The 15,310-nt window shown below is 50.6% G+C and overlaps 6 protein-coding genes across 6 annotated transcripts; 2 read left to right on the top strand and 4 right to left on the bottom strand.

The window, feature by feature from the left end:
• Positions 1-117: 117 nt before the first annotated feature.
• Positions 118-3,009, top strand: N7508_003286 (putative LON domain serine protease; the record flags this gene model as incomplete). The annotated part of the gene is made up of 3 exons (XM_058461352.1): positions 118-580; positions 633-2,868; positions 2,922-3,009. 3 exons carry the CDS (start codon positions 118-120, stop codon positions 3,007-3,009), a joined length of 2,787 nt encoding a protein of 928 aa, XP_058321929.1.
• A 716-nt stretch (positions 3,010-3,725) lies between these two features.
• Positions 3,726-4,703, bottom strand: N7508_003285 (mitochondrial 54S ribosomal protein uL23m; the record flags this gene model as incomplete). Its single annotated transcript, XM_058461351.1, has 3 exons — positions 3,726-4,002; positions 4,157-4,444; positions 4,585-4,703. The coding sequence occupies 3 exons, from the start codon at positions 4,701-4,703 to the stop codon at positions 3,726-3,728; spliced, it is 684 nt and encodes a 227-aa protein (XP_058321928.1).
• Positions 4,704-5,190: 487 nt separating this feature from the next.
• N7508_003284 (protein kinase RIO2) lies at positions 5,191-6,581 on the bottom strand (the record flags this gene model as incomplete). The annotated part of the gene is made up of 3 exons (XM_058461350.1): positions 5,191-6,218; positions 6,279-6,423; positions 6,519-6,581. The coding sequence occupies 3 exons, from the start codon at positions 6,579-6,581 to the stop codon at positions 5,191-5,193; spliced, it is 1,236 nt and encodes a 411-aa protein (XP_058321927.1).
• Positions 6,582-7,065: 484 nt separating this feature from the next.
• On the bottom strand, positions 7,066-10,058 carry N7508_003283 (proteasome regulatory particle base subunit RPN1; the record flags this gene model as incomplete). The annotated part of the gene is made up of 5 exons (XM_058461349.1): positions 7,066-7,092; positions 7,153-9,465; positions 9,520-9,684; positions 9,753-9,817; positions 9,914-10,058. 5 exons carry the CDS (start codon positions 10,056-10,058, stop codon positions 7,066-7,068), a joined length of 2,715 nt encoding a protein of 904 aa, XP_058321926.1.
• A 382-nt stretch (positions 10,059-10,440) lies between these two features.
• N7508_003282 (uncharacterized protein) lies at positions 10,441-12,549 on the bottom strand (the record flags this gene model as incomplete). The annotated part of the gene is made up of 3 exons (XM_058461348.1): positions 10,441-11,558; positions 11,633-11,884; positions 11,943-12,549. 3 exons carry the CDS (start codon positions 12,547-12,549, stop codon positions 10,441-10,443), a joined length of 1,977 nt encoding a protein of 658 aa, XP_058321925.1.
• Positions 12,550-12,763: 214 nt separating this feature from the next.
• Positions 12,764-15,273, top strand: N7508_003281 (mismatch repair ATPase MLH1; the record flags this gene model as incomplete). Its single annotated transcript, XM_058461347.1, has 4 exons — positions 12,764-12,877; positions 12,921-13,100; positions 13,152-13,418; positions 13,468-15,273. The coding sequence occupies 4 exons, from the start codon at positions 12,764-12,766 to the stop codon at positions 15,271-15,273; spliced, it is 2,367 nt and encodes a 788-aa protein (XP_058321924.1).
• Positions 15,274-15,310: the final 37 nt, after the last annotated feature.

Raw genomic sequence — 15,310 nt, 5'->3', positions numbered from 1 at the left:
TAACCTCCCCGCATCCCCACCCCAATTCTTCCCCTTCTCTTCTCTCTTCTCTCTGATCTCTTACATCTCTAACTACTTACTGGATCCCCGTCTTTGCCCACTCCATCCTGGTACAAGATGGGATCCAACTCAAGAACCATCAAGCTACCTCTCGTTCCTCTCGCCAAGGGCTCGGTCCTTTTGCCCGGAGTGACTCTCCGCATTCCTGTCTCCAACCGCCCCGATCTCGCCAACCTCCTGTCCTCATTGGTGGACAAGCCATCGAAACGAGAAGCCAATAGCATCACCTTCGGATGTGTTCCGCTCAGCTCGCCGTTCCTAAGCCGTGATGGACAGCAGCTCCTCGAAGGCGAGGACTCTGATTCAGAGCGGAAGGAGGAATACGATTCTATTGATGCAGGCCAGGCGAGAAAGGAAGATCTCTTCCGATGCGGTGTGGTTGGCAAGGTCATCGGAGTTCAGCGCCGGGCTTACTCCGAGCCCTTCCTGCTCGTCCAGGGGTCACAACGATTCTCAATCAAGAGAATTATCCGAGACCGGCCATACTTTGAAGCAGATGTACTTCTTCATGATGAAAGCAGTAAGCGTGTTACCGACGGCTACGAGAATACGGCTAACTCTTCTGTCATTAGACTCGGGCCAAGGGGACGCGGAAGTCGCCGATCTGTTCCAACAATTGAGACAACTCTCCAGAGAGCTTCTCACTCTCTTGCGTCTATCGTCGCTGCTATCGGCTGCTTCGTCTCGCCTTTCACCGCTTGTTGCTCGGAAGTTTGAACTCTATATCTCAAAGACGGAATTGACGCAGGCAGGGAAGCTTGCGGATTTCATGGCCGATGTCTCTGATGCAAGTTTCGAGGAGAAGTTGCGTATCCTATCATCGTTGGATGTGAGAGAACGCCTGGAGAGAGTCGTTGGGATTCTTACCAGACAAGCCCAGCATATTAAGAGCAGTGTCAGAGTGACCTCAGTTAGCTCGACCTCATTCCCATCCTCGGGCATGGATATCAGTCAAATTGATCCCCGTGAGCGTGAATTGCTTGCAAAGCGAGCAATGTCGGGTCTCTCTGGTCTCACTCCCCCTGGGCCAGCCAGCGCGCGTGGCAACGATGAAGACAAGGAACCCAATGAGATTGATGAGTTGCAGCAGAAGTTGAAAGATGCAGAACTCAGCCCCGAGGCCCGAAAGATTGCCGACAAGGAATTGAAGCGTCTGCGTAAGATGAACCCTGCCAACGCCGAGTACGGTGTATGCCGGACCTACCTGGAGAATCTGTCTGAGATTCCATGGACCAAGGTGACAGAGGATCAGCTTGGACCTGACACATTGAAGCGGGCCAGGAAACAGCTCGACGAAGACCATTACGGCCTCGAGCGTATTAAGAAGAGATTGCTTGAATACCTGGCTGTGTTGCGGCTCAAACAGTCCAGCAACCAGGATGTTGAGCGCCAGATCTCAGGACTCTCTCGGGACCTAGATGCCTCGGCGGTTGGTGATGTTGAGAAAGATGTTCCTCTGCTGTCCGAGTCTGATCGGGCTGCGCTCGAGACCCGGCTTCAACTCCTCAAGTCCAAGCGTATGACTGACAAGTCTCCCATCCTGCTTCTGGTTGGACCTCCTGGCACCGGTAAGACCAGTCTTGCACGATCCGTTGCTGCGTCTCTTGGTCGCAAATTCCACCGTATCTCCCTCGGTGGTGTTCGCGACGAGGCTGAAATCCGTGGTCACCGGCGCACCTACGTTGCTGCCATGCCTGGCTTGGTTGTGAACGGTCTGAAGAAGGTTGGTGTTGCCAACCCTGTTATTCTCCTTGATGAAATCGACAAGGTTGGTGGCTCCAATTTTCAAGGTGACCCGTCTGCTGCCATGCTGGAGGTCTTGGATCCCGAGCAGAACCACACTTTCACCGATCACTACATCAACATCCCCATTGACCTGAGTAAGGTTCTTTTCCTTGCCACGGCTAACTCCCTGGATACCATCCCGGCTCCTCTGCTGGATCGTATGGAGACAATTTCTCTGTCCGGTTATACTACTGTCGAGAAGAGGCACATCGCCAAGCAGCACCTGATCCCTAAGCAGATTCGTTCGAATGGTCTCACCGAGGGCCAGGTCAATATGTCTGACGAAGTAATTGACAAGACCATCACTGCGTACACTCGCGAATCGGGTGTCCGCAACTTGGAGCGGGAGCTTGGCTCCATCTGCCGCCACAAGGCCGTTCAATATGCCGATGCCAACGATTCTGACCGTGTAGACGATTACAATCCTGTCGTTTCGCCAGAAGACCTGGAGGAAATCCTGGGAATTGAGCGTTTTGAGGAAGAGATTGCCGAGAAGCACGGCCGTCCCGGTGTCGTCACTGGTCTTGTCGCTTACTCCACTGGCGGTCAGGGCAGTATCCTCTTCATTGAGGTGGCTGACATGCCCGGTAGCGGACGTGTTCAGCTAACTGGTAAGCTGGGCGACGTGCTCAAGGAGTCTGTCGAGGTAGCTTTGACCTGGGTCAAGGCACACTCTTTCGAGCTGGGCCTCACCCACGACCCAAATGAGGATATCATGAAGAGCCGCAGCCTGCACGTCCACTGCCCTTCAGGTGCCATCCCCAAGGACGGACCTTCCGCTGGTCTCGCCCACACGGTTGCATTGATCTCCCTGTTCACCAACAAGCCCGTCCCCCCTCAGATCGCCATGACCGGCGAGGTCTCTCTGCGGGGTCGGGTCATGCCTGTCGGCGGTATCAAGGAGAAGCTCATCGGTGCTCACCGCGCCGGCGTCAAGACCGTTTTGCTGCCGGATCACAACCGCAAGGAAGTCAAGGAAGTTCCACAAGAGGTGAAAGAAGGGCTGGAAATCATCTATGTCAAGTAAGCTATCATCCTCTCTTCTATCTGAATCATCTTCTAACAATTGATTGCAGGCACATTTGGGAAGGACTGCGCACCATCTGGCCGGATGCCCAATGGCCCGGTCAGCACCACATGAACCTGCTCGAGAGCCGGCTGTAGGTTGTGCTCTCTATTAGTCCGGCGCATGTCTTTCATCTTGTCTAGCATATTTGATCTTCTATACTTTCGTTTTGCATAGCGTGATACTGGCTCCACGGCCACAGCAATGTACCTAATCGGCTTCTCTTTCGTGATGCGTTAATGCCTCTCAAGATTATTTCTGTCTATATTTCATTGAATATATCGCATCTCCACTTTAGCTCTGCAACCACTATCTACAAACCGCTAAAGTGCAGAAGGGGTCATAGGCTCGTATACAGTGTAAGTGGCAAAGTATTGAATATTTTCTACACGAAACCCCTCAAACCGAGCATATAGGTTCATACATTGATTTTGCCTTGCGTTGGCGGCTCTTTCTTTACCTCTTCTTTCGCCTCTGTTTTGCTCATTCTCAAGTGCCTTGGCTTCTAGTAATTTGGAGATGAGAGGTAAGTTTATCAGATAGCGGCGTCAAAGGGCTTACGACCGACCATTTTGTACATCGGATCTCTAGTATACTCTTGACCCTACACCCAGCTCCTCTAGACCACTACAGTCAAGAGCAAGACACAAGACACAACAGATAAGACGCCACAGTCAAAATGTATACAATCTACCCGAGTATAATACAAAGACCCAGCCAAAACAACAAAGGCCAGATCACAAGAGAAAAACACCAATGTCCCCACAAGACGGATGGAGAATAATGCAGAGAAAACAATCAAATCCAAGCCCATCTACCGCCTGCTACCGCGGCTCTTCCGGTGCGTGGTATACCACTCAGGCAACGAGTTGTTTTGAATGAACTCGCCAGTGTTCTTAACCTTGTCCAAGCCAAGTTTCTTCCAGGTCGGCTGCCACTCCGTTTCTTTTTCGAGGAGAGCCTTAGCCTGCTTGGCGTAGGCCTCGCGTAGTTCCGTGTCGGGTTCCTGGCCCTTGTTCGGCTTGGGCTGGTCCTTTTCTTGTTGGTCGATTTGCCATTTCTCGGCGGTTTCCCAGCCTTCCTTCTCCCATCTGTTGAAGAAATTGTGTTAGTGAGCAATCCTCATTGTGTTTGCGTCACACTTTTAGCAGGCACTGACTGCATAGGATCTCTCCGGAGACAGATGCCAAATACAGCAAAAAGTACAAAAAAGGAAGCAATAGAATAACAGGTGTTGAAACGTACGCGGTGAGATCCTTTGGCTCCTCAGGCCACACGAAAGGCTCACGCAGCTCGACGGTCATGCGCTTCTGCGACTTGGGCCGGCGCCATGGACCGTAACCCTTTCCATCGCGGGTGATACGTGTGATGGGTTGTTGCTGCACATAACTGCGGATACCGTGGACGCCAACGCCGTAGAGGTTCTGGAGGTAATCGCGGAGATCGAACTTGTTGAAGGCGAGGGGGACGCGGAATTGAGCGTAGTAAGGGGAGAGCTTCGGGGTGCGGATGAGAGCAATGCGGAATTGGGGACTGTTTGGAAGAAGCTATTAGCGGGTATTGTTGGTTGGTTGAATATGACCGTGCTCAATTGACACTTCTGGGTACTCTGGGTGCCTTTTGGGCATTCCGGTATCGATATGGGGATCCTTGGAGATTTTGGATGGACGTACAGGTAGACCGGCTTGCCCTTGGCGGGATGGTCGATTCTCGCGGGGCTGGCCTGCTCCTGGAGGAGCTTGGGGACGACCTTGCTCTTGAGCTTTTGTTTGAGATTGCTTAGGCGCACCATTGTGTTGGGGTTGAGCGATTGTCGTTGATGGTGTCTCCAGACTGCGCATCAAAACTGCGCTGGTCCGAGCTGGTCACGTGAGCACCAAGTATAAAGGTATCCACCTTCCCAGTTGGGAGAATAAACCACTTTTATCAACCAGTTAAGCAAAGGGTTTTCCATTTGTCGGGTGGATCTCTGCGCCTATCGTGTTGAAGAATACGGAAAGTATTGGCTGTGTGCTTATATCCGGCGTAGAGAGAGCCATTTGCGATCTTTCGTTATGTACGCTTCGGCTTGACTGGCTAAGTATGAACTGCCAGAAACAAATGTTTTTCTACGCCGCTGTTTGTGATACGAGGCCACTTACGATTAAAAGGGAGTAGGATGCACTTCCGAGACGCTCAGAGATGCCAGACATTCATTAAATGCCAATAGGAAAGTCCAAAACCTATATTACATGCTTGATTCATCGTAAATGGTCATTAAAAAGCCGGTCATTTTCCCTTTACTGCTCCGATGATCCCGAGACTCGAAGATCTTCTAACCGCTTGGTGCTGTCGTTGACATCTGCCGAATTCTTGTTCTCGGGAGTGTCATCATCCTCCTCGCCCTCCTCGCCCTCCTCCTCCTCCTCCTCGGATCCTGACTCTTCGTCATCATCTTCACCATCGCGACCTTCTCCATCACCGGTGGCTCCCACATCCTTCATGTAAGCTTCGAGCTCACGGGCCATCTTCCGCGAGAATCCTGAGGCTTCAACTTCGACATCCAGCCGCTTACCAGGGTTCTTGAGGAGCTTCTTTCTAGCATCGGCAAAAGAAGGACCTGGGATATCACTGACAAAATGGAACTTGCGCTTGAAGTACCGCTTGATACATTCCACATCACGGTCAAAGTACATCTCAGCGTTGGCATGGTCAACGGAGACCATCTGCGGGAAATCAATAAGAACTGGGACCAGCCGGAGATTCTCATCTTCATCTTCCTCGGTAACGGGAGCCTTGCCCTTCGCACTGGGGTCTTGCTCTTCCTTGATAAGAATGTTGAACTCGTTGAAATCACCGTGAATCAGACCAAACCGGGCAAGCTCCAGAATCATATCCATAAGCTCAGAGTATAGCGCAGCGGGTTCAGGCACTCTGGAAATCTGACGCAACGGGAAAGCATCAATCAAACTCATAACGATAGTGTGTCGATTCTGGGCAATGGGCTCGGGGACGGAGAATCCGTTTTCGCGTAGCGCCTTCATGAATGCAAATTCCTTCATGGCTGCCAATCTGGACATGTACATCCATGAGCTTGTGTGTCGGTGTCGTAGGTAGTCGCGGTTCGTCTTGACGGTTCGAAAAGAGATACGACCGAGACGGTGGATTTTGAGGATGCGTTGCGCTCCGCTGCTGTGAGCCACCACGATGATGTCGGATTCCTTTCCAACCCCGACTTGGTTGCCGACTGAGTAGACGACCTTTTGCTTCTGGTGCGCGTTCAATGCGAGATAATCCAGTCCTCCGTATGCGAGTCGGTATCCGTCATCTGCATCATGACAACCGGGTTAGCGCTGCCAGAATTGTGATATAGGTGGGTAGATCGTACATTTGGAATTCTTCACTTTGGCGATCAGGTTCGTCTTCGCAAGGTTCGAGATTGCGCGGTTGACACCGCTGCCACCTCGGAGGCCCGACAGTTGCGAGATCAACGGCGTGGGAACGACCTCGTGGTTGCGACTTCCGGCTTCAACCTAATAGCATCTTTTGCATTAGCACAGAACATATGCGCTTCGTCTATCAAGATAGACATCGCGGGGTACTCAAAAGAGGAGGGGCCGATAAGTACCGCCGCAAGAACTTTGAAATCCTCAGAAGTGAGGTAGCGAATGGCCTTGGCGTCGAGCTTCATTGTTGCGAGGAAGTAAAGAGGCTTTCTCTTTCCTTCCAATTTCCAGAAACTGATTCGCTGACTTGAACTTCGGGCCAGGTCAAATAGCTTCGATGAGGCGGAGGAAAAAAGTTGATAAGAGCCAAGCCCTAAGCCCTATTTCCTATCCGGGATGAGAACCTTGATAGCTCAGCATGCTAGATGCCTTTAAACGATGGTTTACTCGAGAATGAGTGTGCTATTTAGAGATTTGTCAAATAGACTGTAAGAATATGCAGTTTTATCAAGTAGTGCTACAAAGCCCTTGAAGGCCCTAAGATATGCCTGTCTACCATAGTTTGAACACTTTGTAGCATTTCAGACCGCCAAACCAATATACTTGTAAAACAAATCCATGCTATTGCTTATTGTTCTGAATACATTAGGGTCCTTCGATAACCCGATCACTATACGAGCCTCGCTGGCTGCGAGAAATTCATGTAAATCGGGCAATATCTAGTGTAGTTTATTCAGGGCTTTCCCAGTCCGGGTTCTAGAATATGTTAGTATTGTCGGATCTCAATAGCGTGATATGATTATGATCAAGACATACCTTGCGCAGAATAACCAATCCTTCGAGAGTGCTGCTCAGAGGAATGTATTGCTCATCCTCCAGCTCGGCTCTCTCACCGTGAGACAGAAGTACAGGCGTGCTCTGAGTCTGCCATCCGGTGATAGTCTTTGGGCGACCAGCCTGGCCGACCACATCCACAGCCTGACCAACGCGGACGTTGACGGTGAGAGGCTTCAGGTCCTCACCGAGGGTAATAAGGAAGCGGGGAAACATGGCAGTAATGAGGAAGTAGAGAAGGTAGTGGTGGTCACCAAGTATGAATTGCTTGGCGTCAATGAGGGACACAAGCACGGTGAGTAGACCGGCTGCGGAAACACGAGAGAGGACCTGGCGGTCGGTGTGGAAGGGGTTAAGGGTCATAGTTCCCTTACCCATGTGGAGGAGACCCTGGGCGATGCGAACCATGAATAGTGAGTTCTGGTCGCGGTGGTAGTAGCTGGCCAATTGCCGGAGGAGCTGTGCAAGACGGGCGTTGTTCGTACCAGCACCGCAGAGACCCATGGCGAAGATGGCGTTGATAGCAACGTCATTGTCGTTATCATGACTGTACCGGGACAGTGTGTCGTAAACCTTCATCTGGGGATTGCTAGGGCTAATCAAACCCATGGCGAGGGGAACCGCACGACGGATGTTGCTGGAGCCATAGTGCATGAGGTGACCGAACTGGCGGAGAATCATGTCCTGTCCGACGTCCTCGCCCATGGCAATAAGCGATAGACCGAGAACGGCGTAGGATTGGACAAGTTCATCACCCTTGTTCTCCTCCTTCTCTTCGATGATATCATTACAGATGTGGAGAAGCTCTTGCAGCTTCAGCACTGTACCGGTACCCGCCCAAGCGCACACCGAGGCAAGAACTGAGGTGGGCTTGGCCATGGGGTGGTCAACTGCCTTGAGAATGTCAAGAATAACATCAACCTCTTCCTGGCGCCCGAAGTACAGAAGTGCCAGACCAAGAGCCATGAACCTCGTCCACTTGTCTTTGAGCTGTTTCTGGCGCTCCTCATCCATCAGAGTGGTGGCAATCGCCTCACTGACCTGATGGTTTGAGGAGCCAACAAAGATCAGACCAAGCGAGACAGCCGCCATGGCGGAAAGCTGCATGTCGAGTGAGGCATCCTCCACGATGGGAAGAAGAACCTCGAGGAGCTCCTCTTTGTTAGAGCCAGCGTAAGCCAAACCAAGACCCATAATAGAGGCAACTTTCATTGGCGTGCTCTTGGATTCAAGGTTGTCAGGGTCACTCAAAAGAGCAAGAGCAGGGTCAGAGTCGAGTCGGACACCAGAGTTCAAGATACCGATAGCGAGGAGAGCACCAGCCTTAACCTGGTCTTCAGTTGCGTAGGTGAACTTGTCGATCTTGTCCAAGCCGTCCTCAACATCACGGTGCATCAGCATACCCAACGAAGCAGTTGTGGAAAGCATACCATCTTCCTTGGTCTTCCACACCCAGGGGCCCTTGTCTCCTTCCACAAGCATCATCTTGTCGGTACCAAAGCCGGCATTAGCAAACGAGTTTACGAATGCGCTAGCCAGGTTGTGTCTTGCGGAGTCGAGGTTGGTGAGGCCTGCGCCACGGCTGCTCTCCAGATGTGTCTTGTAGATATCCTCAGGCATCTTAGGTTCCAGGATGTTAAGTTCCTTGGCCAGTTCCTTGAAGTGTCTAGGGATAGAGGTATTGTTGAGACAGTCGGCAAGAGCCTCTCCCTCCTCATCATCAGCCGGGAGGTCAAGCCAAATCTGCTGGCGGGCAACAAGGAAAGCCATTTGCTTCTTCAGAGCCTTGTCAGACGTAGCGTTGATATCACTCTTGATGAGATCGGTGTCGTTCAACCGAATAGCGAGCACGATTGCTTGAGAGAGCTTGTTGTAGCGGACGTAGATTTCGTGGGCGGTTCGGAGGAATTGCTGATCTTCAGGGTAAGTGAGCAGGTTAACCATGCTGACCATGTACAAGCAGACGCGAGCATATGTGTTCTCGTCAACAAATTGGGGAATGTCTTCGATGATTTCCAACTCGCTCATAAGATCGACTGCGTCGGCTTCAGCATTGTGACTCAAAAAGTATGGCACCAGTGACAATGCGAGGTCCACTAGATCTTGAGTATCGTTCTCTGAGTTCAAGCGGTTCTGATATTCTTGTCCAATTTCCAGTGCGAGGTGACGGACATATTCATGACCCCAGGAGCCAAGGTCCTCCGACTTGGCCAAGAGACGGTATTTGATGGTCTCCAACTTCTCCTCGTCTCCGTAGGTCATTCCGAGGACGGACAGCATATCAGCCAACGAGTTCTAGGGTTGAGATGATTAGATATTGAATCCGAGCAAGGTCAAAACTAAACCAACCTTCACGGGGCCTGCGACCCATATCTCGTATAGCCCTGCCAGGTCATCGTAGTGTGGTCGGAGGAATTTGAGGGGCTTGGGGACAGCTGTCATAGATGATGTGGAGGTCTTGATAAAGTTCTTAATCGCGTCCAATGCAGGTCCGTAAAGCGAGGTGTCCGTCTCCTATTGTATGCAAAAAAAAAAGATGATCAACGTCATGGCATTGCGGACCAATATGAGAGAAGCCATACCTTTAACCGCTCGACGAGCATCTCAAGTTCACTCTTCAATTGCTGATCCTCTTCACTAAGCTCCTCTGTAAGATGCAAGAGTTAGCATGCGCTTCCAGTGCTGTCGTGGATCTTTCACAGACTCCAGATCCGTGATGATTTGGGCTGTTATCGCAACGTACCATCTGGAGATTCTTCGTCCTTCTTCTTTCCGTCTACTGGCGCTTTCTCTCCATTTTCGGTATTCTTGCTGTTGGGCTCGCGAACATCATCAACCTTGCCCTTGCCCTTGTCGGCGGAGGTTGGCCGTTCGCCCTCGTTCGCCATTCTTGTAGGTAGCTGGCGACCAAGTCGGGGAAAATCGAAAGGGTAGCACGGGATGAGGAATCAAATGAAAGACCGTCGAAGAAATTACGAAGCAGAAGTAGATGGAATTCTGCAAGTAACAAGTAACACAAGTGGATTGTAAGCTGGTGATGGATGGAGAGCAGAGAGCTGCACCAGACCGAGCTCCGGATTATATAAGCGCCAAGCCCTCGTCATTGTTTTGGCAATTCTACAGCTTTCTCCCTGCTTAGATTTCGAATATTTGCTATTTATGAAGGCATGATTACTAGATCGGCTTTCTACACATACTATGGCTCTGATGAAGATGCTAATAAGTTATAATAAATGGCTACATAGCTCCTGCTGAGATTGTACCCTGAGATCACTCTCCAACGCAAAACAACTCCGCCGAAAGATCAGTGTTTTTAGTACATCCTCCATAGTGAATACGGAACTGCTTGGCATATTCTTCTGTTTGTTTGTTGTATCCAGCAGTTGTGATCTGTTCACCGTCATATCCCAACAAAGGCATAACATCAAGATCTGGAAGACCGGCAGAGAAAAGGTCAAGAAGAGGCATAATGGTTGACGCGTGATTCAAAGGCTTCTCAACAGATCGCAATCCAGACGTGAATTCCCCTGAAAGTGGTTGTGTTGGGTCGACAAGATCTTGAATATTCTTGTCATCAAGGTTAGAAGTATGAGCAAATTCTTCTGGTGGCTGGTATAACTCAGTGTGCACCGTTGCAATGGCAGCTGTCTTGGTGCCCGGAAAGGAGGGATAGAGGAGATAATAACCCTTGGCACGAATCATCTCAAGTAGATGTTCCATGAAGGCGGGATATTTGTCCGATATCAACTTCCCATGAGGGGCCTTGGCAGATTGTGGCGTCGAAAGACGATTGGACAAGAATGTATGGAACTCGGCCCATGTATCACCAAAGTACAAAGCCGCGTTGCTATTTGGGGCTTGCCAGAGGAACGAAGAGAGGAACTGATCTTGGTTTGTACCGCTCATGACTGGTGCGGCGAACGACTCGCTGTCAGTAGTGGGCTTGAAAGCAGGCAACTCCAATGAAACTCCGATCATTCTTGAAAAAACGCGCTTGGCATGGGCGGACTGTTTGTAATTTAACGCAGCATACTTTAGGTAGTGATAGAACGAGGGTGCTAGCTCTGTCTGTGGTGAGAGCATGAGCAAATGGGTGACGTTTGGATCTCGTGGATAGAACGATTCCACTGTGCGGAGAGAAGACTCTACGGGGTCCATGGAATGCGGCTGAATGCGTCGCCGAATGGTGATATGATCTGCAAGCTGACCATCTAGATGTTGGAGGAACTGGAGCAACTGTTGATCCACCAGGGAGGGAAGCTCAATTGTCAGTCTGGGGGCAGCTCCCAGATAATCAGCTGCATTCAATGACTGCAGAAGCCTGATCACAGACCCCGATGACCGGGACGGTGCATGAACAACCATTTCAATCTGTAGATCATTCCATGCTATAGCATATATTGTTAGTGTTCGATATTCAGAGCTATATAGTTGTACATGTAGTGTGGCCGATTTTACTTACATCGAAGAGCTGTGGAATCCAGGAAAGCTATCCACAGAAGATCCTTCGCTGCAGACGCAAGACCAATATGTGGAGTGCCATTTTCACGACCATGAGCCTCCACGCCTTTCAAAAAGAAGTCATCTTCCAAGCTCTTGCCTTGCGTAATTACGACCTCTGGGTGAATATACGCCTGTAGAAGTTGTAAGCCCCCCACGATAGATCGTTCCATTCGGATATCGCTAGACTGAAGCGCGTGGTCTGGCCGGCCATCTGTACATTTACAACGGATCAGCAACAGTCCCCAAATATGGAGTATCAAATACCATACCATGCCATAGCACTGGACATTCATTATCTCTGATCCCATTGACCTGTTTAATTCCTTCTATCGAGACTTCTTCTTTGCCCATTAGAATGAAATGGACGTAACTCTGGCGCTGACCTGCCATTCGACATGCAAGAGGTAACATATCCGACACACTGCGTAGACTAGACGCGGCAAACAAGACTACCCTGCTCGCTGTATCTTTTGGATATTTCTTTCGAGGGAGGGATTGCGCCAACTTGTAGAACTTGACATCTCCTTCGTAAAACACACCCTTGCCCTCGGGCTCCAATACCTTGGGTTTGGACTCGGGCTCTGCGTTAGGAGCTGGATGTGGTTGCTCTGAGCCGGTCAATTGCGCAAGCGTCTCCTGTCGTAATTTGGCAATTGAAGGGTTGTATCGATCAGCAGCGGGTGCTAAGTCCGTCGGCATGTGCTTGAAGAACTCGTAAAACAGGAATAAGCCAAGCAAGGCGAAGAATATACGACGAGGTCTGGTAACATTTCGATGTCGCAGAGGTAGAAAGCGCGCTTCGCCTGGGGGACGGTGATCGTCGTCCTTCTTGCCCATCTCTTCGTCAGTGCGAAGGGGCATCTTTGCAGGGGCCATAATGTGCGTCAAAATGCAAGCTCCGTTGGAGCTGGAATAAGGCGTTTAGGACATAGGAGCAACGAGAGACAGGGTCCAGAAGAATGTTGGTCAAGAAGGCGCGGTCCAAGGCGATGATATCAGCGCTTATCGCCTTATCTTCTTATCGGATCTTGACAACCAACGCGCCTCAACCGTAACTCGCCATTCTCTTCTGGGTATAGCAGAGCTCATGATGGAAGACCAGATGGATACAGCGCCGATTGAGCAGCGCGGCACCAAGCGTGCGGCTGAAGAGACCGGGATTCAAGAACCCCCCAAATCGAAGAAGATCAAGGCAAGGAAACGCGTGTCAATTCCGTCTATAGAACAAATATTGATACTCTCTGCAGGCTCTGGACCCTGATGTCGTGAACAAAATTGCGGCTGGAGAAATTATCGTCGCACCAATGCATGCACTGAAGGAGTTGATTGAGAATGCAGTCGACGCTGGCTCCACCTCTATCGAAGTCCTCGTCAAAGACGGCGGCCTGAAACTACTTCAAATTACCGATAATGGCCATGGAATTGATGTAAGTTGAGAAACCCCCGGGTACAAGACTAGCAATTTTGACAACATGCAGCGAGACGATCTTCCAATTCTCTGTGAAAGATTTACTACATCCAAACTCAAGGAGTTCGAGGATCTCTCCTCTATTGGAACGTATGGATTCCGCGGTGAAGCACTCGCCAGTATCAGTCATATTGCACATCTCACGGTTACAACGAAGACGGCTGGTTCCAGCTGTGCGTGGCGAGCACATTACGGAGATGGAAAGCTGATTCCTGCGAAGCCGGGACAGAATGCTGCACCCAAGGCAACGGCTGGGAGGGGAGGAACCCAGATCACAGTAAGTCCATAGCCTGTTGTCTATATTTCAAGGCTGACATTTTATAAAGGTTGAGGATCTATTCTACAACGTCCCTACTCGACGTAGAGCCTTTCGCTCAGCAAGTGAAGAGTACGCCAAAATCCTTGATGTCGTTGGTCGATATGCAGTACATTGTCATGGGGTTGCATTCTCATGCCGCAAACATGGTGACTCTGGCGTGAGTATCTCGACTCCAGCTAGCGCTAGCACTGTCGACAGGATCCGCCAGATCCACGGCAGTGCTGTCGCGAACGAGGTTGTTGAATTCAACTGTGAAGACAAGAAATTTGGCTTTCGATCATCTGGCTTTGCCACCAATGCCAACTATCATGTCAAAAAAACAGTGATTCTGCTCTTCATTAATCACCGTGCAGTCGAGTCAACGACTTTCAAGCGCGCGGTCGAACAGACATATTCAGCATTCTTGCCCAAGGGTGGCCACCCTTTTGTCTACCTTGATCTCGAGATTGAACCCAACCGAGTCGATGTTAATGTACATCCAACAAAACGCGAGGTCAACTTCTTAAATGAAGACGAGATCATCGAGCTGGTTTGCACCGAAATCCGATCCAAACTCGCAGAGGTGGACTCAAGTCGGACATTCTTGACTCAAAGTCTTCTTCCTACTGTACCAACCATCCAGTCCCTACAGGATGACAGAAACGAGCCAAAAGAGGGAGCAGATAAAACAAGAGGAGCAACACCCAAAACACCAGCAACAAACAAAAAGCCCTACGAAAACAACCTCATACGAACAGACTCCAAAGTCCGCAAAATCACAGCAATGCTAGCACCCTCACCGCGAGACCCATCCAACCCCAACGCCCCAGACACCGACAACCAAATAACTTCCGTCCTAGAAGGAGGCCTCCAATACACAACAACCGACCGCCAACCCCTCCGCATAGCCCTATCCTCAATAAAAACCCTGCGGGCAAACGTCCGCGCCGAAATGCACAACACCCTAACAGAAATGTTCGCAACACACACCTACGTCGGCCTAGTTGACGAACAACGCCGCCTAGCAGCAATCCAATCTGGCGTAAAACTCTACCTAATAGACTACGGCCTAACAAGCAACGAATTCTTTTACCAAATCGGCCTAACAGACTTCGGCAACTTCGGAACAATAAAACTAAACCCAGCACCGAAGTTAACAGACCTTCTCAAAATCGCTGCAGACGAAGAAAAAAAACAGGAACACTCAACTCAAGGAACCCAAGATTCGAATCAGAACGATGCAGATAAAATATTCGCCAATGCACCCGACATGATCGCCCGCACGCTCGTCCAACGCCGCGAAATGCTAAACGAGTATTTCGCCATGCAGATCAGTTCAGACGGCCACCTCCTCTCCATACCCCTGCTGTTGAAGGGGTATGTGCCCGCCCTATCGAAACTACCTCGCTTCCTACTCCGTCTCGGTCCGTATGTCGACTGGGATAGTGAGGAGGGGTGTTTCCGGTCGTTTTTACGTGAGCTTGCTGCTTTCTATACGCCTGAACAACTCCCCGTTCTTGCGGGGGATGCAGATGTAGATGCAGATGCATCAGGGTCTGCATCGGGGTCTGAGTCTGGGCCTGCACCTCCACCTGCGCAGGCCGATTCCACGACCGAGCCGGTTATAGCCGATGCATCATCCTCGTCCGCACGCACGTCCGAGCTTGATGCGGAGGCGTTTGTTAGGGCGCGCCGGGCGCAGATCATTCGTATGTTGGAGTATGTTCTTTTCCCCGCTGTGCGGGCTCGACTTGTTGCCACGTCACGGTTGTTGCGTGGTGTTGTTGAGGTTGCTGATTTGAAGGGGTTGTATCGGGTATTCGAGCGATGCTGAGTGTTGTGTGTTGCATGTTGAGTGTGGATGTTTACGG

This window comes from Penicillium antarcticum (genome assembly GCF_028974205.1).
Source record: "Penicillium antarcticum strain IBT 31339 chromosome Unknown utg000003l_segment0_segment0, whole genome shotgun sequence".
Classification (NCBI taxonomy): Eukaryota; Fungi; Ascomycota; class Eurotiomycetes; order Eurotiales; family Aspergillaceae; genus Penicillium; species Penicillium antarcticum.
The sequence above is the reverse complement of the archived record's forward strand: the minus strand, read 5'-3'. Positions and strand labels throughout refer to the sequence as shown.